A 23,992-nucleotide genomic window follows, 5' to 3' on the forward strand; every position below is an offset into this window, starting at 1 on the left:
GTTTCCTTTTAACAGATGGTGCTGAGGCATGTTTGTCTCCTTTTATTTTGTCAGGATACAGGGTATCCCTAGAAACCAAATATATGCCCATAGAACTTTAAGAGGATCCTGCAAAGTGTCTAGAACTTGAAAGGTTGTTACTTTTTATTAGTGTAAAACTATTTTTATCAAACTGAATACATGATGATGATACTGAACATCTACAAACTGGTGTCTGCAAACCCACATTCTCATTTTGTTTCCCTTAATGCCCAAGTTTTGTTTCCCATGCTGAGAATTGTTGCCTGTAAAACAAGTAGTTTGTCTGTGGATTAATGCTTCCTCAATTTTGATTTTTCTGATTTTATTTTCATGCACAAGGAAGAGTCCTTTCCAAAATAGAACAATACCATTTCAGAGTTGATCCAGTGCTGCATCTCCCCCAGGGTAATACATTAATAACAAATGACACTGTGATGACTGATTCAGGTTCATAATTCCATTGTATATTTGCAATCTATTCAAGACATGCTTCAGAATTAGGAAAGTGGTTGGCAAAAGAGCCACATACCCATGATGCCTGAGTTTTTCCAAGTTTGCAGAGGAGCTGTGGCTCCAAGTTCCATTGCAAACCATATGATACTGTTATCTAGTCAAGGATAGAGTGACAGTTAGCCCTCATTAAAGAATAAGCTCCATTGCATAGGGATCTTTTCTAAGTCACTGCCACATTTCCAGGATGTAGCCCACAAACCGGTGTATAATAGTATTGCTATTTGGAAAAACAGATTCCTGGTGATGAATAAGAATCAGGTCTAGTTCTTGAGCATATCACACCTGCCATGCCCTGTGCTGGGTGGTTTACATTGGTAATTGAATTGAACCTTGCACAGCATGGGCGTTATTATTGTTATTGCTTTGTTCTTGAGGAAACTGAGGTCCACAGGAGTGAAATAATTTGCTCTAGGTGACACAGCTAATAAATACAGAAGAAGGACTTGAGCCATGTAATTCTGCCATCCTATCTTCTCATAAAGTAGAAAGAAATGTGATGGTGACTTGGCTTCTCGTTTCAGTTATGCCACCAACAAAGTAATGCTGCACCAAATTGTAGGTCCTCTTGAGTATCAGAATCGTTTTCTTTGAAATGCTAGGTTGATAGATGAGGAAGAAGAACCAGATATAAACAATCTATTCACAACCTGTAGTTTAGGATACCTGTGTATTTGGATATCTTAGAAGGTATTCAAAGAAAACTTGAGTTGATCTTGAGTTCACATTTTGGATGGCATGCTTCCTTATTTGCTTTTGTGTTTTGTTTTTCAAAGTACTATGTCATATTTTGTGAGGTTCGAATAGGTAATGAATTTCTTTTTTATCCAGGATAATTGCCATTTAAAAATCACACATGCCTGGAGTTGGTCAATCATGATGAAACTTGGCCAAAAATGGAGATTAGATAAGATGTACATGAACTTGAGCAACTCCCTGCCTCCCTTCTCTTTCATGTCACTTATGCTATTTGGTATATTTTTTTGCTTTCAATATATAATTCATTTCCTTAGCCATTATGGAACTATTGAAAAAAGAATAAATCTTCCCATGTGAATATTGGATTGCAGATTAGTCTGCACTATAACATATAAAGAAAAGGCAAGACTTTGTAGCCAAAGAAGCCTTTGCTTAAATCTTGGGCTCTGCTGCTTTCCAACTGTATGGCCTTAGTTGGGGTACTTCATTTTTGAGCCCCAGTTTTACCTTTTTTTGTAAAAGAAATAGTAACACCTACCTAATAACACGACGTTAAGGGCCATTACTAGTGTTAGAAATTAAAGCATAAATAACAAGGGATACCTTTCACCCATCATTGGTGGAGCCGAACACCTTGTCAGATGGGTTTGTATTGTCTAGGTGTTAGATGATTTGTCCTTGTCCCATGTTTCACAGCTGTGACATTATTGCTGTCAAATAAATTTATATAACAAGATAGTTAACACTATTGTGTCCCACACTATTTAAAGGTCCTTACTATGAATATTAACAATTTCATCCTCATAGCACCGTATTTATTATCACATCTATGTTCTTAAAACATCACAAACATCTCATGCTTTCTTCACAAAAATCTCTTATCATTTCTTCTTAAGAGTCGAGTTGGTCAGGAGCAGACATGTATTTTGAATCTGCCGATCTGTGTGTATACATGAGTGTGTGTGTATATGTGCACACACCTCTGGATCAAGTGTTTTTTATTTCACTAAAGAAACCCAAGCTGCACTTCTTGCTTCTAAACTCGTCTTCTTTTGGGGTCACTTGAAACTTTTCCTTACCAGCTTTCCATCTATCATTTTCAGTTTGCAAAACCACTTTATTTTTTTTTGTTACCAGCTTTGATGCAGAGCTATAGGTTAGATACCTTACTTGGAAACGGCAGTCATCAGAGCACACATGTGTGATCTTTGGGGAAAAGGGATTTTGTGTACATTTGTATGCATATATTTATATACATACTGATTTTTTATTTTTGGTGAACATACCAAGGCAGATGTTGTGTAAATGTTTTTTACAGTCCCAGGGTACTAAGATGTTGGAAAATGGGGAATGGTATTTGGATAGCAAGGTATGCACTATCTGCCCCCTGGCAGATGCAAAGGAGCTCACAATTACTAAGCTACAGAATGTTAAATTATCCAGGTGATATTAAATGATATGGGAGATGGCAATATTGTGAGAAGTTCTATGTAGCTGAACTACTGTCTAACTATCCAAAGACATTATGTAGCTTTTTAGAGTTAAAGCCATATTATTTGTGTGATGATGGCAAAATATAACCATGGTATCTTTCCAGTGTGACACGTTTCTAACTGCAATTAAAACCATTTGCTCACCTAGCTCTCATGTGAAAAACAAAACAAATCTGTGGTACCAAGTTGCAATCATCTTCATTTAGGAGAAATTTTGCAGTTTTGGCACACTAAATTACTGGTTCTCCTACAAGGCTTGAAAATAAATTATTTGGCATGGAAGTGTTGAGGAATTATTAGAACAATAGTTTTCTGATCAGAATAGCCTGTAAAATATAGGTGAATTCATTCAGCAGTGATTTTTAAGCATTGACTATGTTCTCGGATTCTGAAATAGTGGTACAGTAGGGAACAAGAACAGTCCCAGTTTCTTGTCCTGATGGTTTTTACAGTCCAATGGACAAAACAGAAGATGGCAATCAAATATATGTAAGTGAACAATGGTAATTAGTACTGCAAAGGAGAGGTTCCCGGAGCTATGTTGTGCTAGTGGGTAATAGGGAAATTAACCTGGTCTCAGAAGGCTAGCAGTTTAGTACTGAGATGGGGTTGGGATCATTTTTTGATGCTTGTGAAAGGCTTATCAAAGTCCAAACCCTTTGAAACTGCATTTTCACATAGAAGCATTTCCCCTGTGTTAAGTATTTTAACTCTTAGGACAAGGCATCGTTTTATTATAGAATCATTGGAAACATCTTAAATATTCAAAAGTAAGTGTTTAATTAAATGTATGTTATCTAAAATTATACCAAATACCTGGGGTGCCTCAGTGGTTCAGCTGGTTAAGCATCCAGCTTTGGGTTGTGGCTCAGGACATGATCTCAGGTCATCAGATCAAGCCCATGTCCAGCTTGTGCTTAGTGCGAAACCTACTTGAGATTCTCTCTTTCTCTCTCTCTGTCCCTCCCCATGCTTATGTGTGCACACACGCGAGTGCTCTCTCTCTCAATAGATAAATAAAATATTTAAAAACTTATATTGACTACCCCAAATCTTTTAAAGCAATATAAGAATGTTTATATTGTAATAAAAGATGTTTGGGGAGTAGTTGCAAAATAGCATTTAAATTGCCTTTGCCTTTATTCCTACCCTATCCTTTCTAGTTACACAATTTGTCCTATTTGATTTCAAATATATTAATCACCAGAATATCAACAGTAGTAGCTGCTCGTACTATCACTTACATGTGCCAGCCCTGTGTGAAATAGTTTATATCTGTTGTTTCAAATGATCTCGTGTAAATGAGTGAAATAGACATTATGACATTTCTTTCTTTTTGTATACCAAAACTTTTAAATATGTCAACACAGGTATGTATGCTCTATGCACCAAAGAAAGAATTGTTTCAGTGTTCACATTATTCACCATGAGTTTCCTTAGTGCCATCTTATCTAAGAATATCTAAGAATATCTCTTATTCTTTTTTTTTTTTTTTTAATGACAGCATTCTGCCAAGAGGGCTGCAGATATGGTGGAACCTGCGTGTCTCCTAACAAGTGTGTCTGTCCTTCTGGATTCACAGGAAGCCACTGTGAGAAAGGTAACCTTCCCTGTTTTGTTATTTGGTGGGGGGTGCAGAGGGTGGAGACAGAGAGAGAGACTTCCAGAGAGAATGGATCTCTTTCTCTAGGTATAGCACTGTGGGTTGACTCGCTATGTCCAATTGTAATGGTAGATGTACCTCTCCCAAGGTAGTTTTCTTCTGCTTGCTACATAACAGGCAACTTCTCTTTGAAAATAGGGCTTCATTTGCTCTCCCTCCAATTCAGCAAGGTCCAGTCTTTTCTCCACTCTGCTTGCCAGTATGCATTTTTAGTGCTAATTAGAGATAAAGCCTCACGAACTGACTTGCCCCACTTATCATTTATTGGGTAGCATCACATACAACTATTAGAGTTTTAACAATCTGCTACCTCAACGGAATCTAAATTAGAACCACATGCTCCTTGCGTAAAAGCACGTTAAATAACTCCAGCAGGTTTATGGGTGTCCTTGGAATTTTATTCTAATATTGGTTTATTACAAACATTATCATTCATGGACCTGATAATGTAAGCCAATTAGCATCAGTAAGATTCCATTATGCGCCCCTTTCTGTTTGCAGTAAATGTAGTGTTTATACTCGGTGCTATTTGGTGAAATCCAGCTCTGTCATTAATTGAAGAGGTCCTCCTACCTTTGTGTAAGTGGAATTTGACAATCAGTGTTAGTTTGCCAGTGTTTGTAATCAATGGAAGCAACAGGTCTATGTCATATAAAACTAAATATTTCAGTGTATTTGTCCATGAGTTTTATTAGGGTAAAACCACTTTACCGTATTTTTCTGAGACGGGAATAAACTTGACACTTACCACAGAATTGCAGAGAAAAGTGGAAAAAGACAATGTTGTCATCATCATTCCTATTATCTGATGAGACAGAGGATGTCTTCATCTAATGCCAGAGATCTAAGCAAAGCTCTTTTTTCCTTCATGTTTAAAAGTTTCATTTTTTTTAATGAGTCTATTTATTATACCCCAAATTGTCCCACATACTACATTGTGCTACCTATACATTTATAAGGCAGCTTGATCCTTTAAAAAACATGTCAAATTTTACATAAATTATTCAACAAGAAGATCAACAATGTGTGTGCCATTGTTTCCTTATTTTGTGATATTATCATCAAATCAAGTCACATTTATTAAATAATATTAATTGGCTCATCCTTAAAAAGAGACCTGTGAAGGAGCCAAGCTCTGCTCCTGAGCAGCATGAGAGCATTACCACATGGAGCTGAAATATTCTTGCCAAAAGCAAAGATATTTAATGGTAACTCAACACACATGCCTTTATTGCAGTACCTTGGGTTTTGATTAGGTTTTCTAAAAGGGGAAAAAAAAAAAAGGGAAAACAAGAACCAAACTAAAGGTTTTGTCTTATTTCCTCTAGAACTGCTGTGTTTCCCTAAAATGAGTACACAGGGATGTGTGGAGACAGAACGGTGATGGTGATGATGTTGATAATGACGGGTACTACTAATGAGAGACGATTTCTCATGTGGTAGCTAAGTCTCAGGCCTAGTGAATGAATGCGTTCATATGAACAACAAATGAGATTGCTGTGGTTGCTACAGCTTTATAGATGGCAAACTAAAGCTTTGGCCAGGTGAAGTGGTCTCTGCAATGCTACAGAGCCAGTGTCAGAACTGAGAATGAAACATAAGTTGCATTGTGCAAAGCCTGCGTTATAAACCCTTGCGTGTGTTTCTCAAGGATAATGTGTGGACTTCCTGTTAAAATCCAGATTTCTCCACTTCTACCCCTTATCTGGTGAATCAGAAAGTCTGAGCGGGGAGGGTCCACAAACTTGTACTTGCACCAAGCACCTCAGGTTGTTATAAACCAGTTGTTGTTACATTGTAATTGAGATCCTTAACTAGAACGTCTGTAAAGTTCTTACTCTTTTTACCTTTTAAAGAAATAGGGGAGAGCATTGATCTCTTAGAGCAGGGTCTGAGTTAGTGGCAGCTGAGGAAAAATTAACTGTAGTTTCTGATGGCTTGTTCATTTGACCTCTGGCCTTTTGTCTTTTCAATAAGTGGTTGGTTGGATCAGTGCTTATATTCTGGCCCATGATGTGGAGCAGGAAAAATAGAGATAAAGGAGAAAATCAAGACCAGAGAGAAAAATAAAACAAGGATTGGTAGGACATGGGTTCCTACGTAGATGTTATTAATATAAATGTTGGATTTGAGATTGAGAATTGCATTTTCCTGAATATGTACACAGTTATTGTAGGATAAAAAAAAGAACCAAACAAACAAACAAACGTTTCTCCGCATGTGACGCCCTCTCCCATCAGTAGCAAAGCCGTTCCATTTGATACTGGCCAGTAGTCTAATTCTGCAAGACTTTTTGTCAGTAGAATAAAGTACACATTTTCCAGTCAGTTGTGTGCAAGGGATGTAGATGAATTGTAGGCAAATACTGAAAACCTATGTCATACCTTATCTGAATTATTTTGTCATGTTGATCATTAAGAATAAACATCAATTCTGTTTTCCATTGAATAGTGATATGGATACCTTGAGTCTTAGAGTGCAAGTGAAAAATACAAATGCATTATGAATGTCTCATAGCATGATTAGACTAAATCTCTCATTGGGTTTCTTTCAATTTCAGGGCTAATTAAATGGTCTCATTTGTTCTATGTAGAGTTCACTTATGTTTAGTCTTAAAATGTTTCCCATGGCCCCTCATTGGTTTTACGCATTGTGCATTCAGCCTTTTAGAATACATGCACATTTAGTTAAATCTTGGAAATCATTTGTTAAAGAAAATGCATATCTAGAATTTAATGAGGTTAAAACAGCCACCTGTGTTTGGTATGTAACACAAAGGTGAACAGCTCAGATGTGAAATCAAAGAGGTACACTAAATCCAAAAATAGGTTACCTATCATGAAACAGAACACCATCTTCTGAGAACTGAATGAGATTAAGTTTTCTACTTGGTATTAAGGAAATTTGCAATCAAGAACAAGTAGAGATTATGTACAAGGTATAAAACTATGTCTAATTAAGGGTTTCTTAACCTTGACAATATTGACTTTGTGGACCAGATAATTCTCAGTTGTAGAGGGCTGTCCAGCATCACCAGACTCTATACCCACTACATACCAACAGCTGTGTCATCCCCAGTCATGACGAGCAGAAATGTCTCTTGACATGGCCAAATATCCCTTGGGAGGCAGAAGTAATTCCTCTGGACCACACCAGGTTTAAATGTAGCATTTTTAAAAGTATTTTATAAAAATGATTATGTTGTGTGTATACATATGTATATATATGTATGTGCATATGTATGCACATAGACACATATATTTTAGGGAAATGTATCAGTGTTAGTTGATAATACAAAAATTACAAGCATTTTTTTTTTTTTTGCTAGTGAAAACATTTTAAAGCATCTTTTGAGCATTTTTTAGAAGTGCTTAGAGTTGCTATAAGTTAGAATATTCCTGACATCCGTGAGCCAGAGACTGGCTGATAGCCATCATGTGTTATGTGAGGCACACCTTCTTATGGTCCTATGAACCAGGTTGATGTGCAAGCTGGGAGAGTTCTCGTCCATTTTCTGCCAGTGACATTGTAAATATGTGAATGCTTCCACCCCACCCAGGAAGCATGTGACCCGAACCCTTGTGTTCTCCTGAAGAAAGAGGAAATTCTCTATTCTTTTCTTTTTTCCTTCTTCCATCAATCTTCCTTCCTTCCTTCTTCCCCTCTTCCCTCCCTTTCTTTCACTCTCTCGCTCTTAGAGAATATGTGCATGGACAAACTGGGGAAGGGCCAGGCAGAGGGAGAAAGAGAATCTTAAGCAGGCTCCACACCCAGGGTTTGCACTGGACTTGGGGCCTCAATCTCATGACCCTGAGATCACTACCTGAGCTGAAATCAGGAGTCAGACACTTAACTAGTTGAGACACCCAGATGTCCCTCTTCTTTTTTCGTTTTTAGAAGGAAGTTGTCAATAGACATAGTAAGATAATGTCTTATAGTATAAAACTTAGATACACATGTTTTAAATGGAATTTTCTCTAAAATGATCTCTCTCTGACAATACTAGGCAGTCACTTTTAGTAGGAGTTTTGACTAGGATATAAATGCTGATGTTCTCTGTGGTGGTACACACAAGACAGCTAATTTTACTGCATTTCCCTATTTGTATATCCCACGAATTCTAAATTGTATAAATTCATACAGTCATAAGCAACATCTTGTGAATCAGACAGTGAGAACTGGACAGTACTCATCAAACTATAGGCTAGACCATAGTATAATGTAAAAAACTGGGGAAAAATATGCTGATATTATAAAAATAGCAAAAAAATGACTTTTTCCCACATAACTTAAGAAATGGGTTCCTTCTTTATAAATATAATTCATTTAACTCACACAAGCTTTGAACTCTGATAATCTGCAGGTCTTTCCAAAGCATATTAAGAACTGGTCAGGAATATTCAGGGAAATCTATAAATAGCAAAAAAAAAAAAAAAAAAAAGAAGTTTGACAGTGTTATCCATTGGCAGTATAATTTCCAGTAGCTATTGTTTTCTTATTTTGGTTATCTGGATTTTCTAATACAATAAATATTATTTATGTTTATTTTAAACTTGTAAAAATCATTACTTATTACAAAGAACATAAAAACTCACAAAAAGGACTGGAATTTTCTCAGGTCTTGGAGCTCTTTTAACTCTGCCTTAAAAGGAAGTGACTTTTTGCCAGATAATTTATTCTGTTCTTTTCCCTGTGCCTCCAGGATTTGCAGATACATAGACAGAGGGTAGCAGCTTGCCTTGAGTATGTTATCCATCCCCCAGGTAAAAAAATGTTCAGAAACAAAGGCTTCTGTATTCTTCCAAATTTTAATACTGCTCCAGTTTGGAGAGAACTATACTGACGTTCATCTATATGCATTTTCTCTGCCCTCCCTTGTTTCAGGGAAACACTTTAAGAGCTTTTAAGAAGGTGAATAGTAGTTCTCTTCTGTAAACGGAGAAGAGAATACTTCTTTTTCCTCTCCAGGTATCACAGAGAGGCATGTGGGAAAAGAATGAGTGCAAATGTGCCTGTTCAAAATCCTAGCAGTTGGGAAATTTATTGACCTTCTCTCAGCAGGAGTTTTCTCTGGTGGTCTGGCACGTGGCTGAGAGAAAATGGCAGCTTCCGTTTCTCAAGTTGCTGCCGTCCTGTAACCAATAGGTCCTGGAGTCAGCAGTGCTTTTGTGGCATCATTTAAAAGGGAAATATGAGGATTTGAGGTTTCTCTAAGTCGACCCCAGCAAAAAAAAAAAAGAATGCACACAGATGCTCTGTTAAAATTTCATTAAAGTCATCTGAGTGTGAATTTGCTTGAGGAGATGTGTCCTGCTCTGGATATTTCCAGAAATAGAGAGTAGGAGAAGAGAGGCATTGTAGTGGAGGAGGAGAGAAGCCCAGACCTATCAACACTGAGTTCATCCACTTTGAGTACCTTGCGTGGCACCTTCTTCTTGTCCTCAACTCCATCCACTCAACTTTTCTTCTTTCAGCTATGATGGAGAAATTGGGCCAGAGGTCCAACACACTTCCCCATGGCTGCAACAGGGGATGGCCACTTAATCCTCAGAGCTGCTCGGAGCTATTTCAAAATGCTGTCCTTGACCTGCCAAGATCACCATTTTGCCAGATTTCTGGCATGGGGAAAAATACCTCCAGCCATTTTTCATTCTCATCTCCTTGAGACAGAGCATGTTTTCAACTCATTTCAGTACAACTGTAGGGAGTGATACCTTTTGCTCACAAGCAGGGACTTGGACTATATATTAGGGATGCAGCTGGGGGTGGGGAAGAGGACTGGACTAAGGGACAGAGGTCTGAGTTCTGATACTAGATGTGCCTAATGAACTATTTAGCCTCTGCCAAGTGAAATTTGCATGAAGCTACCACTCATCTGTTATGAGTCCCCCAAAGTTTGCATTTGTTACTTCTTGTGAGGCAACTAGTTTCACCCTATAGAACACGTATGAAGACATGTATGCATGTTAATCAACCAGGCTCTAGTGGAGGTGAGGTTCTCAACCGTGTATGGCTGAATCCAGAGTTTATACACCTTCCAGTCATCTGTTGCCTGTTGATTTCATTGTCTCCCTCCAAGGGCACTTAAACCAAACGGATTCTATAGAAGACCAAATACATCATGTTCTCCTATGATGAATGAGCCATAATTTCCTACTTCATTATGTGCATTGTTTTTACACATTCCTTTCAACATCTTCTTTGTGCCTAAGGCAGGAAGAGAGTAAACAAAATTGGGGTTGAGAGCACAGTCCCTGAAGCCACACTAGCTCATTTTAAGATGGGGTTTCAGGACTTGCACTATGGGATCAGATACATGTAATGTTTCTAAGCTTGGTAGTCACTAAAAAATTTTTTTATAATATTATGGTGAGATTTAATGAAATCATCTATTTAAATCACTTGGTAGAGTGCCTGGCATACAAGAGATGTCTGGAAATGATATCTATTGTTAATTCTGTTCTCAGTTTACCAGGTGATAAAGTTGAGGCTCAGAAATCGTAGGCTGCTTCTCCAAGGACACTCAGCAGGTAAACGGTGGAGCCATGCCTTATGTTCCTCTGCTGCCACCAAGGTCTCTAGTGTTTCTGCCAGCTCTTATGGCCTTGCACTGTACCATTCAAATGCAAAGTGGTTTTATTTATGTTGTCTTTGCCAATTCATATTCTCTCTGGTCCCATAAACATTTTATATAATTTTGTATCAAGCGAACACATATTAATTTATGCACCAGAGTTTTGCTCTGGGGATAGAGTAAGTTAATTCACCTGAAATAACAGCATGTGTAATCTAGATATGGTTCTTGGGAATAATGTTTTCCTACTCTTGTTTATTTCCCATTTGTTGGAGTTGAGATTGAAGGCTTAATACCACGTTCTCACTGTATTATGGATAGCATAGGTGGCTTTGTACCTAGGTGAGGGGAGACCTCATCCAAAACGCTACCAAGTGTTCCTTCTACAAATGTTTCCTTACCCCTTTCTTGATTCCCCAGATTCACATAGAAAAACAACATCCAGACTCTCAGTTTGGCACCAGGAAACCTGGATGCTCTTCCCAAATTCCACTCTTGACCAGCTATGTGTTGGCGGCATCCGTTTTTCTGTATAACATGGAAGTAATCATCTTAGAAAAACCATAGCGTGGTCTGAATTCATTCATCAAACTTCCCTAGGAATTTCCACTGAGAGAATAATCAGAGATAGATAAATGAATGGGGTTTAAAACCTTGATGGCATTTTAAATAACAACACATTGCAAGCAACCCAAATTTATAACAATTGAGAATTAGTAAAATAAATTACAGGTAATGATTATATGGAACCTTTAAAACCTATGGAGAAAGACTATTTCATGAGATGGGGGATAAAGTGCAGAGTTAAGAATATAAACTCTGGAATCAGACTGTCCAATTTTACCCTTGCTCTATTATCTTGGGAAGTTACTTCAGTCATTTGTGCCTAAGTTTCCTGATTTAAAAAATGAGAATGAGAAGAATACTGCCTCACTTGAGAGTATTTCTAAGATTTCCTGGATCTGGGGAGCAGTCTCTAGGCATTAGAACATTATGAAGTGAAAATGGCATGTTCAATCTGAGTCTGGTTTTTATGCACAGACACACATGCACTACACACAGAAAAAAAATTGCCGAGATGATGTTGATCTCACTATGGCTTATAAGGTCCTTGTGTTATTTGGGAGCTTTCAGGATCAAAAAAAGTCTCAGTTAAGCAACTAAGTCAATATTGTATTAACGCTAAGTAAAAGGTTTTTACTGGCCCCACTCATCAGCCTGCCTCAATCTTTGCAAAGTGAGAAGGAACTGTGGACAGTTTCCCTTTTTTTTTCTTTCTTTCAATACCCTGTTTTAAAATTCACAGGTATCCTGACTGTTACCCAGAATTTTGCTTTGCTTTGTTTTGTTTTTAAGATTTTATATATTTATTTGACAGAGATCACAAGTAGGCAGAGAGGCAGGCAGAGAGAGGGGGAAGCAGGCTCTCTGCTGAGCAGAGAGCCCAATATGGGACTTGATCCCAGGACCCTGAGATCATGACCTGAGACGAAGGCAGAGGCTTTAACCCACTGAACCACCCAGGCGCCCCAGAATGAGAGTTTTATGGGAAAGAGGATAAGGCCTCATAGAACCAGTGCGTTGGTGGTCTTCTAGCATTGAGGTCTTCTGGATAGGAGACATGCAGTGGCTGGTTCCTGCTTCATGAGGTGCTTTGACGGTGTCTTCAATCACTAGGGATGAAGTTCCATTGACATGGACAATCCTTTCCTCCTTCTGTAGCTCAAAGCTTCCGAGGGTCCCCTCCTCTCTTGTGACCCTGGAAGATTCACAGATGATTAGGTGGAGACTCTGATGGTGCTTTTGTAGGATCCCTACAAAGTAGAAACTTTTCCCCATCATCATTCCAACTGCAGCCTTCTCTTAATGTGGTTTTGTTTGTTTAGTTTTGCTTTGCCCTGTGGCTGAGGCAGCCACAGATCCAGGCGTGAACCTTTAGATTTCTGGGGTATGAATCAAATATCAGTTGCTGTGTCTTTCACTATCTGGAGTGGCTGTGCTTGAAGTCTGTTGTCCTTAGATGAGTTTTCAGAGGAAGAGCTTCCCTCTCTCCCTATTTCCCCCCAACCCCCACAAAAGTAAGTCACCTAGAACAGTCAGCATGCTCACCAGCTTTCTTTTTTTTTAATCTTTTAATTTTTTAAATTTTTATTAACATATAATGTATTATTTGCCCCAGGTGTACAGGTCTGTGAATCATCAGGCTTATACCTTTCACAGCACTCACCATAGCACATACCCTCCCCAATGTCCATAACCCAGTCTCCCTCTCCCTACCCTCCCATCCCCCAGAAACCCTCAGTTTGTTTTGTGAGATTAAGAGTCTCTTACGGTTTGTCTCCCTCCCGATCTCATCTTGTTTCATTTATTCCTTTCCTACCCCACAAACCCACCACATTGCCTCACAATGTCCTCATATCAGGGAGATCATATGATAATTATCTTTCCTTGATTGACTTATTTCGTTCGGCATAATACCCTCTAGTTCCATCCATGTCGTTGCAAATGGCGAGATTTCATTTCTTTTGATGGCTGCGTAGTATTCCGTGGTGTATATATACCACATCTTCTTTATCCATTCATCTGTTGATGGACATCTAGGTTCTTTCCAGAGTTTGGCTATTGTGGACATTGCTGCTATAAACATTCAGGTGCATGTGCCCCTTCGGATCACTACATTTGTATCTTTAGGGTAAATACCCAGTTGTGCGATTGCTGTGTCATAGGGTAGCTCTATTTTCAACTTTTTGAGGAACCTCCATGCTGTTTTCCAGAGTGGCTGCACCAGCTTGCATTCCCACCAATGGTGTAGGAGGGTTCCCCTTTCTCCACATCCTCGCCAGCATCTGTCGTTTCCTGACTTGTTAATTTTAGCCATTCTGACTGGTGTGAGGTGGTGTCTCACTGTGGTTTTCATTTTTATTTCCCTGATGCCCAGTGATGTGGAGCACTTTTTCATGTGTCTGGCCAACCAGCTTTCTTTAAAAATATCCTTGCTTTGGGCTTTGTCCACATGCCTTGCTGAATTTCTAGGCCTTTGTTTACAAAGCTAGAAGGTGGTTAATGGTTAGTACAGGTACAACTGACTTTTGAAAGTGATATAAAATAATCTAGCAGCCAGCTTTGGAAGGCAGGTATCCTTAATACATTATCATCTGCCAAATGTCTGACATGGCACAAGTCCAATTTACCCTATTACATTCGGGCTCAGTAAATGCTTGATAAATGAATAAATGAATGAGTACAGGGAAGGACCTTAAATTTCACATGGTCCATGCTTTTCATTTTGTAAATCACAAGTTCTAATAACTCCAATTGAAATCTAATTTAAAACACACCCAAGTCTTATCATATTGGGGGTGGAGGACAGAAATGCCATTAGTATAAAAATTTGGTGTATTTTCAGTAGCTTTGTTAGCATGGCTTTCCAGAAAGCAAAGTGAAGAGAGCCAATCTCTTTAATAGATTGGTTTTCCCCATCAAATACACGAAGGCACTTAGGTATTACCTTGTCTAGTTAGTAAAGCAGAAAATAATTCCTGACTATTTATATGACAAGCAGTTCTTGCTCCCCACCAGGAAAGCTCACGCTATTGAACTATGAAAGTGAGGAGTTTGGTTCATATGTTCATTTTTAATCCTGTACCCTGGGGAATACAAACACCACCATAACTTGAGCACTGTGGCCCACCAGAAAGGAAGCCCAAGTGTCTGTGAAAATATGACCAACAGGAATCCAGGAATGGCAAACTTTCCCTAGTAACTAGTATCTAAGAATTCTTTGTATCCCAGAACACATACTGCCCTATAGATCACGTGGAAAAAGACTAATTGAAGCCAACAGACTGACAGAGAGGGAATATAACTCTTGTGATTTGCATCACTCTCTCCTAATAGAAGCCACTGATTGGAAAAGGCAGTTGCCTGAAAATGTTCACTCAGGTCCAAAAAATGATAAAACAGACATCAAAATGTATGGATTCATTCTGGTAATGGTTGAAGAGATAAGCAGTTTCTGGCTTGGTGGGCTAATATGATTTTAAAGCATTCTCCAGTTTAACAGAGACTTTAAAGTTATCTGAGGGTGGCCATGGTTTCAGCTCAAGTCGATTGAGCCCATGAGGGGACACTTTATCTTATAAGCACTGAGGAGGTGCTGAAAGGTTTTCTTATCATGGTTTTATTTTGTTAAGGAATACCTAGCTAAGAAAACCTTTCATTACCTTCTCGGTGCTTAAGATAAAGGCAGATTCCATGGCCTGATACGTAAAGACCTCTGTGGCTGGTCTCTGCCTACCTGTCTAGCATTACCTCCTCCTTCTCCTTCACATAATCTACATTCCTGCCTGTTTGAAACTACTTCTGGCCACTGAAATGCACCTTTTATCTATTTAGTTTTACCAGTCTCTGAGCTTTTATTTGTAATGTTCACCCTGCTGGTAACATACAGACTTACATATTGATCACAAATATATGATATTAATTTAAAACAATAGAAAAGAGTGGTTATTGAGGGTCTGTAATAATCTAGAATACCTCTGATCCTTCTCCCTCTGACATGTGGTCTTTCTTGTTGGTCTTCTACTTGATGGCAGGGTCTATCTTTTCATATCCCCTCGATCAATATCTTTTTTTTTTTTAAGATTTTATTTATTTATTTAACAGAGATCACAAGTAGGCAGAGAGGCAGGCAGAGGGAGAGAGAGAGGGAAGCAGGCTCCCTGCTGAGCAGAGAGCCTGATGTGGGGCTCCATCCCAGGACCCTGGGATCATGACCTAAGCTGAAGGCAAAGGCTTTAACCCACTGAGCCGTCCAGGCATCCCCCCGGATCAATATCTTGAAATTATCCTTGACTTTTGTTTCTCAGTGCATATCTAAATCTTTGCTTGGCCTCCAACATATATCTAGAATCCAAACTATACATCTCTACCGCAATCACTCTTGGACATGACATCATCATCTCTCTAATCCAGACAAATGTGCAAACCTGACTTACCTTCCTTCCACTGTGATGCTATTATTGTCAACTTTCAAGAAAATAATCAAGGGGACATTACTAAATAATTTAGATCTAGTCATTCCTCTGTCCCAAATCCTCTGTGGCTCCCTGTTTTCACACGCAGTCATCACAATTGCCTGTGAGACTACACGCCCTGCCTCCCCCCGACCGTTACCTATCTACTCTCTTCCATTCAGAGAGTTCCCCTCACTTGTATGCCATATTTTCCAGTCATTATGGTCTCCTTGATTTTCTGAGAACACAGTAGTCCTCTTTCCTTTACTCTGGTTTGCTTAGAATTTTCTTCTCCCTCATGTTATGTATTTGGTCAGGAGTTATCTCCTCAGAGAGACCCTCATCCCTGACTAAAATAATACATGTCCTGGGGAGTCTGGGTGGCTCAGTCAGTTGTGTCTGACTTTGGCTCAGGTCATGATCCCAGGGCCTGGGATCTGGCCCCATGTCAGGCTCTGTGTGTGCTCAGTGGGGAGTCTGCTTGTCCTTCTGCCCTTCCCCCTCCCCACCTCTCACTCTCTCAAACAAATAAAATCTTCAAATAAAATAATTCATGTCCTCCTCCTGGTCACTGTTTTACTGTCTTTAAAGCCTTTATCACTCTCTGACATGATCATGCTTCTTTTTATATGGTCTGACAGCCTACCCAGTGTTTAAGCTACATGAGGAAAGGGCTTTTTGTCTTACTGCCAATGTGCCGTTAGTACCCGGAACAGTGCCAGGCACACAGCAGTTGGCCAAAAACATTTTGTGAATCAATAGATAGTAAGGATCTCTTAGTTTTTGTGGTAATCTCCAAAGACACAACACTGTCATCATGGTATATCTTGGGAAGAATAAGAAAATTACTATTGTAAGTCACATACCTTCATCCCTGATATTTTTAGGTCATATGTAGTCAGAGTTGTCCTTGATTTCCCTTTACTCTCACTTTCCCATTCAGTCGATCACTGCAGTCATTTTTTTTTTTTTTCCTCCCTCCACTGCCTTGTCTACATCATTGGAATGGTTTTTACCTGGAATGACTAGAAGAGAAGTCTGTAGACCCCAAGTCCAGTTCTTCCCTCAGAAAAAAAAATTTCTTCTTGCATTGCAGCCAGGATCAACCCTATAATCAAATCACTTCTGTGCTGAAAACCTTAAATGGTCTCCAGTACCTTTGGTTTAAACCCCGGCCTCCTTTCAGTAACATCGCTGACTCTCTCTGAGCCACGTCCCCATTCAGTGTTATGTCAATCCCTTCCCACCCTGAAATTCTTCAGATTTTCTCAAAGCAATAATCTTTCTACCTCAGGGCTCTGCCTGTGGCATTTGCTCCATATGGAACCCTTTGCTTACTTTCTCCACTTTCCTTCTTACCCCACCACATCCAGTCCCCAGCTTCCCCTATTCTCTCACACAGATCTTAACTTAAGCTGTTGTTCAGAGGTGTTTTCCAACTCCTTAGTCAAGGTCAGTCCCCTTCCAGCATGCTCCATATTGACCTGGGTTTCCCTTTCCTAAAATGTGTCATGGATGAGTGCCTGTTGACTTGTTTTCTCTTCCCTTTCTTCCTACCACCCATCCCTGTAGCATAGCTGACAGAGTTTAACTTCTCTCCCCTGCCCCCCCAAACCTACACAGTATTAACTTGATAGAGTAATTATTATCTCGTAGTATCTCCAAATCAAAATGATATGTGTCCTAATCACTTTTCCTTCATTCCTGTCCTGCTGGTCCTGTTCTTCTCACACCAAGGTGTTAATGATAAGAAATATAAATAAGATCATATTTATACCACATGTTTCTGAATGACAAAAGCACTAGCATCTATGAAAAAAACTTTGATACGTAAACTAGGTGATTCATTTTTGGATAAGTAAGTTCCTCCTTCCTTCTTGGACTGTTAGAGCACATCCCTGACCCTACTAAGTGTAGGCAGATACGGTGATTCCTGGGTTCTTAAATTGCCAAGCAGCCCTTCTGGATTGGACCACTTGATTGGAACAGCTGAAGAACTGCGAATTGCACTTTGAAGCACTTTTTGATTTACTATCGGCAAATTATCATAGCACTGTCTTTCAGTAAAAATGATGTCAAGCAACAATGGCAAACTTTAATTTTCCCAGATTCTTGGTCTTCAGATACGTGGAAATACCACAATCAGTGGTGCCTTCCCCGGAAATGTTAGCATTCGCATTTTGAAGACGTTTATGTTTTTCTCTGCCTAATTTTTCTCAGTGTCTTTTGCCATGTTTCTCGAGTCTCTGAAGATTGGAGTCAGAATGGTGAAGGAATATTTAAACTATGTACTTATTATTTAATGCTCAGGCTAGATCTTGTGCTAAGTGTTTGACATATGTTACGTTATCTAAACCTCACCTCAGAAGCAAGTCATTGATCGGCATCTCCCAACCCCCATTGCATACCTAATTTCATCAGAAACTCTATACTGTTGCTAATTGCCCTCTTCAAGCCCATAAGCACACCTCAGAAACTTTGCACCTGGTGTTCCCTCTTGCTGGAATGTTCTTTATATACATGACTCATTTCTTTATCTCCTTAAATATCACTTGTCAGAGTGGCCTGCCCTACTAGTCTGTTAAAATTGGAGCCCCGCTTGGGTGGCTCAGTCAGAAGAGTGTGCAAATCTTAATCTTGAGGTCATGAGTTCAAGCCCCACGTTAAGGGGTAAAGATTATTTAAATAACTAAGTAAAAACTTTAACCAACTAACATTGCAGCCCCAAACTTTTCCCCAAGCAACAGTATCTCCATTTTCTGCCCCCACCCACCATACTTGTCACCATTTAAGACGCTGAATATATCATTCAATCTGTCTTGTTTATCGTGTCTTCCCCCCATTGGAAGGCTGACTACCCTGATGGCAGAGACTTTTGTCAGTGTTTGCCACTGTAGCTCCAGCTCTGAGAACTGAGTGCCTGACAGTTAGCATGCACTCAAAAAATACTTAGTGAATAAATGAATGATTATCCTCATTTATTGAGTAAATTGAGGTTAAGAGCCTCCAAGTAATATGCCCAAGATTATAGGGCTAACAAATGTCAGAGCTGTGATTTGGGCAGTTCTTTTTGCCTCAAAGCCCAGGCCTTTAAACACCATCCTTTTCAATCCTTTTCAAAAAGGCAAAGCTGATTAAAAAGGCTCTGACAATTTGCCAGAGTGCGTCTCTTGTGTCTTGTTTTTCTTTGTTCAACTCTGAATTGAGTGTGCCACTATGATTTCCTCTGTATACTATCTATAACACACTGATGGTTTGAGAGACTAACCTTTTCCTAGTAGTACTTTAATTAATACTCTGTTCTTTTTTTTAAAGATTTTATTTATTTGACAGAAAGAGAGAGAACACAAGTAAGCAGAGTGGCAGGCAGAGGGAGAGGGGGAAGTAGGCTCTCCGTCTGCTCAGGGAGCCCGATGTAGGGCTCGATCCCAGGACCCTGGAATCATGACCTGAGCCGAAGGCAACCACTTAACCCACTGAGCCACCCAGGCACCCCAATACTCTGTTCTTTAGAATGGGACTGGCATAATAGAAATATTTTGTGTAGGATGGGTCTTTACAATCTCCAAGGCATGCTTCCAGGACCCATGTCATCTCCCTTTTAATCTCATGACAACTGCACAAAGGATGTATTGTCATCCTGGTTTTACAGATGATGGAACAGTAGTAATGAGATTAAAGAAATTGCTTATGTTTGTAAAGGTTAGAAAGAGGATATCTGGGACTTGAATTCTCTGATGGTTTAAAATTACATGCTTTTTAAATTTTCTTCATTATTCTGTCATGCCACCCCTCATCTCTCCCGTATAGGAGTGTTCATTTCTCTTCCCCAGCTCATTAACATGGAGGTTTAATCTTGAAAGTGCCAGGAGGATGCCACTGTGATACCCATTTACCCTGTAGAGCATTCTTCAACCAGAACAATGGGGCACAGCATAACCTTTCAAGCTGGACAACCTCAGCCACTCTCTGTGATGTGTCATTGACCCAAGTTATAGAACTTCCTGAGCTGTGAGAATCTCTCAATGTTCTAAGAACTAGAGAAAATCTACTTAGTAAATAGCAGATAATAACAAATTGGTAGGTGGTAAAGAATCCGCTGGGTGCAAACTGTCATCTATAGCCTGTGTATTTGAGAGCAAAGTTACCAATTATAGCAAATACTTAGAACTCTTCTAAGTCACTGAATCTCTCAAAGCCATTTTCTTTTTAGAACATCTTAAGAAACCATGGTGAAATAAGCATCATTTCCAACTGACAAAGAAACATGTTCAGGTAGGTTCATATGAGTTTTCTGATTTCAGAGAGTTACAAACACTGAGCTGGCATTCCAATAGGGAGCTTTCAGTTCTCCTATCCAACCTTTGAACTTGAAGTGGAATAAAAGCAATGTGAGCCTCTCAGTAATGCCACTTCAATAGAGATTAATAATTGAATATTATCTAAAATAAAATATCTCTGACATGGTAGGGTATGGCATGACACATCCTCCAAGAAGTGAAACTTTAAAAATCAAAAGGAAATAATACCTCTGAACAGATGTTTGTAGATAAGGATTGTATGAGATCTGAAGTCTGTTTCATGTATGCCTGTAGATCTTTTTAATTTAACAACCCTCATTTTTTTCTTCAGGGAAAACTTATTTTAATACCAAGTAAATACATTTTCATGATGTGGACTTTCTTATGTTTCGATAGTTATTAGCTTAACTGGGTGCCTGAGAGAAACCTTTCCATATTCCTCAGTCTATGAACATTCCTGTTGCCAATACGTTTAAAGTGACTATGTGCCACCCACTGTGGCAGTTACTTAAGTGGATTATAAGATAGATACTACTATTATCTTCATTTTATAGGTGAGGAAAAGGAAACTCAAACAGCTATTAGGCTTGAGATTGGAATTTGCTTCTACAGGACAATGTAGTTTCTGTTGTTCTTCTAAGTTCCTAGCTCTCTGCATTGTTGAAGGAATTTCTTTCTTTTTTTTTTTTTTTAAGATTTTATTTATTTATTTGACAGAGATCCCAAGTAGACAGAGAGGCAGGCAGAGCAAGAGGAGGAAGCAGGCTCCCCACCGAGCAGAGAGCCTGATGCGGGGCTCAATCCCAGGACCCTGAGATCATGACCTGTGCCTCGAAGGCAGAAGCTTAACCCACTGAGCCACCCAGGTGCCCCGAAGGAATTTCTGAAGAATCATTTCTCTGTCAGTCTCCCTTTCTCTGTTCAGTTTCTGTAGTTTGTCTTTTTTTTTTTTTTAAGACTTTATTTGAGAAAGAGGGAGAAGGTGAGTAGGGGGAGGGGCAGAAGAAGAAGGAGAGAGAGAGTCTAAAGCAGATTCCCCAAGGAGCATGGAGCCCTACACAGGGCTCAGTCTCATGACACTGAAATCATGACCTGGGCTGAAACCAAGAGTCGGAGGTGCTTAACCAATTAAGCCACCCAGGTGCCCCCAGTTTTTGTAATACTTAGCAGAGTTATCAGAGTTGGTTGGTGAATATCACGTTCTAGCCCCTCTTCTTTAAGATGATCTTAAGGCCCCGAAATAATCCTAGAAATGTGGGAGGAGGGAAAAGCAAAAAAGTTGGAAAACACACAAAAAGATATTAAGCTTTTATTTAAATATGATCTGTAGATAGAAAAGCACACAAAACATAAATGTATACAACTCAATGAATTATCATAAGCTAAAAACATCTTTGAAACCCAAACCAAGATAAAAAAAGATGACTAGAAGATTATCTGTATCCTGGAAGCTGTGACTCCTGCCTTCTTCCAAGACCCTACCAAGAGGAGCCATTGTCTTGACTTCTAACACATGGACTAAATTTGCCTTTTTTTGAAGATCATACAAGTGGAATCAAACTATATGGCCTCTTTTGTTTGACTTCTTTCGTTGGACATTAGATTTGTAAGATTTACCTTTATACCTATAGTTTTTAAATTCTTCTGGCATAGTATTCCATTTTGTGGATATGCCAAAATGTATGCATCCATTCTATTCTTGGACATTTAAACTCTCAACAGTTTTGGTTATTTTGGTACAATAAATGTTCTTCTACATGTCTTTGGGTGACTATATATAAATATTTTCATATATGTATATATCGAGGAACAAAATTGCTAGGTATGCTTAGTTTCAGCTTTAATTAGATACTACCAAATTTTTCCCAAAGTGTTTGTACCTATTTATACTCCCAGTAGTAATAAGTGGAAATTCTAATCACACCATAACTTTATCAGCGCTTAGGTAGTGTCTGTTTTATTTCAGCCATCCTGCTATGGTACTACGTTATGGTTTTAACTTGCACTTGTCTGATGACTAATAGAGTTGAACATGTATGAGCTTACAATACATCTGTAAGCTCATCGTGCATTTGATTTTACTGCTTTATGAAGTACCCAGTCAAGTCTTTTGCTGTTTTATCTATTCTACTATTCTTTCCTGATGCACATAGTTTTAAAAGTTGAATGGTTCTACATGGTCCCTTATGAAAAAATAGTAACTCTTTGCTCTAGTCCTACTCTATTCCTCCTTTCCAGAGTACTTCATTTTCTTCCTCATATCTCTAATAATCGTACATTTATATCACCATTTCTTGGTTTCTCAGTTTTAGACCTTATCTGTTGACCACCATGGAAGATAAAAGATTCATCTCTTTTTCAACTTCCACCCTTAGTACACACACAGACAGACACACAGACATGTCCCATTTCTCTCTTCTTCAGTTGTGATGAGACCAATATTCAGTGTTTACCTTCTTATGTGTATACAAATAACATTTATATGGGAGCCACATAGTTAGCTGTCATTAGTTCTCCTGTTGTACACAAATGCTCGCTTTATCTGGATTTAATTATCTCATTTCGTTACTGTTTATTCACCCAATCTTGTATTCACTCAGTGTTGATTCAATCTGAAATTTTCCTTGAAGAATAATATCCTCCAAACACAATAAAATGCATTTTATATTTTACGACTTTAACTCGAAGGAAGTTTTTTCCAAAGACTTCTGACCTTCTCCATTCTATACTGTTAACCCTTTAGGTTTCTATCGGAGTGCTTTTCTTTGGATGTCCTTTCGACATCATCTCTTTCTTGTTATATTTCCTGTTTCCTGAATCCTGTCTGTTTCTCTTCTTTGGATTACAACCTCATTTTTATAGGACAGGTATTTAATTGGCTTCCTGAGAAAGAGTGCATGGGAGATAAATCATTCAAATGTTTCAAATATTGCATGTCTGAAAATGTTTTTACTCTACCTTTGTACTTAGTTGATAGTTTGGGTGGGTTTAGAATTTTAGATTTAAAAGCAATTTTCTTCAGAACATTGTAGGAGTAACTGTTGTCTCATTTTTCAGTATAACTTTTGAGAAGTGCAGTGTCTTTCTATTTGTGACTATTTGAATGACATCTGACTTCTCTTTGGAAAATTCTAGACTTTTTATTCTCAGTGTTATAAAATTTGATGATGATGTGCCTTTGTGAGTATCTATTATGAAACCAGTATACTGAGAACTTTGAAGAGCCTTTCCATTTGAAAGTTCCTGGTTTTGTTTCTAGGATTAAAAAAAATTCTTTGACATCTTATTTTCGAGAATTGTCTTTGTTCTTTATTTCTGGAACACCTATTATTTGGGTGTTACACCTTTAGGTTGGACTGATTGTTTGATTACTTCTGCCTCATTTTTCATCTGTCTCTCCTTTTATTTCACTTTTCTTTGTTGGGGAGGCAGAGATATTTCATCATTTCATCAACTCTGTCTTCCAAAGTTATTGTTACTCATTTTTGCCATCCTGTTTTTTTTAGTGTTTCCTGAATCTTCTTTTTATATTATTTTGAATTCTTGTTAGATAGTAATCTTCTTTGATATTTTTGAGCAGACAGCAACAATTTTTTTTAGTTTTTTATTAATATTGTCTCTTTTCTCCAACGTGGTCCCCCCACCCCCAGCCCCCCCGCTGGTTCTTGTCTCCCTTTTCTCACACATCTAGTAGCCTTAGCTATCTGCTTGCTTTT

At 38.7% G+C, this 23,992-nt stretch overlaps 1 protein-coding gene across 2 annotated transcripts in view; it reads left to right on the plus strand.

Annotated features, from left to right (window-relative positions):
* The window catches only part of NELL1 (neural EGFL like 1), an 822,741-nt gene that overhangs the window by 610,207 nt on the left and 188,542 nt on the right, over window positions 1–23,992 (plus strand). For both annotated transcript variants that reach the window (XM_032881211.1, XM_032881212.1), the window contains exon 15: window positions 4,228–4,323. In XM_032881211.1, coding sequence (XP_032737102.1) covers window positions 4,228–4,323 — 96 coding nt within the window. The remainder of the gene's footprint in view (window positions 1–4,227; window positions 4,324–23,992) is intronic.

Source organism: Lontra canadensis, unplaced genomic scaffold, assembly GCF_010015895.1.
Source record: "Lontra canadensis isolate GAN:19392208 unplaced genomic scaffold, GSC_riverotter_1.0 scaffold74, whole genome shotgun sequence".
NCBI classification, from domain to species: domain Eukaryota; kingdom Metazoa; phylum Chordata; class Mammalia; order Carnivora; family Mustelidae; genus Lontra; species Lontra canadensis.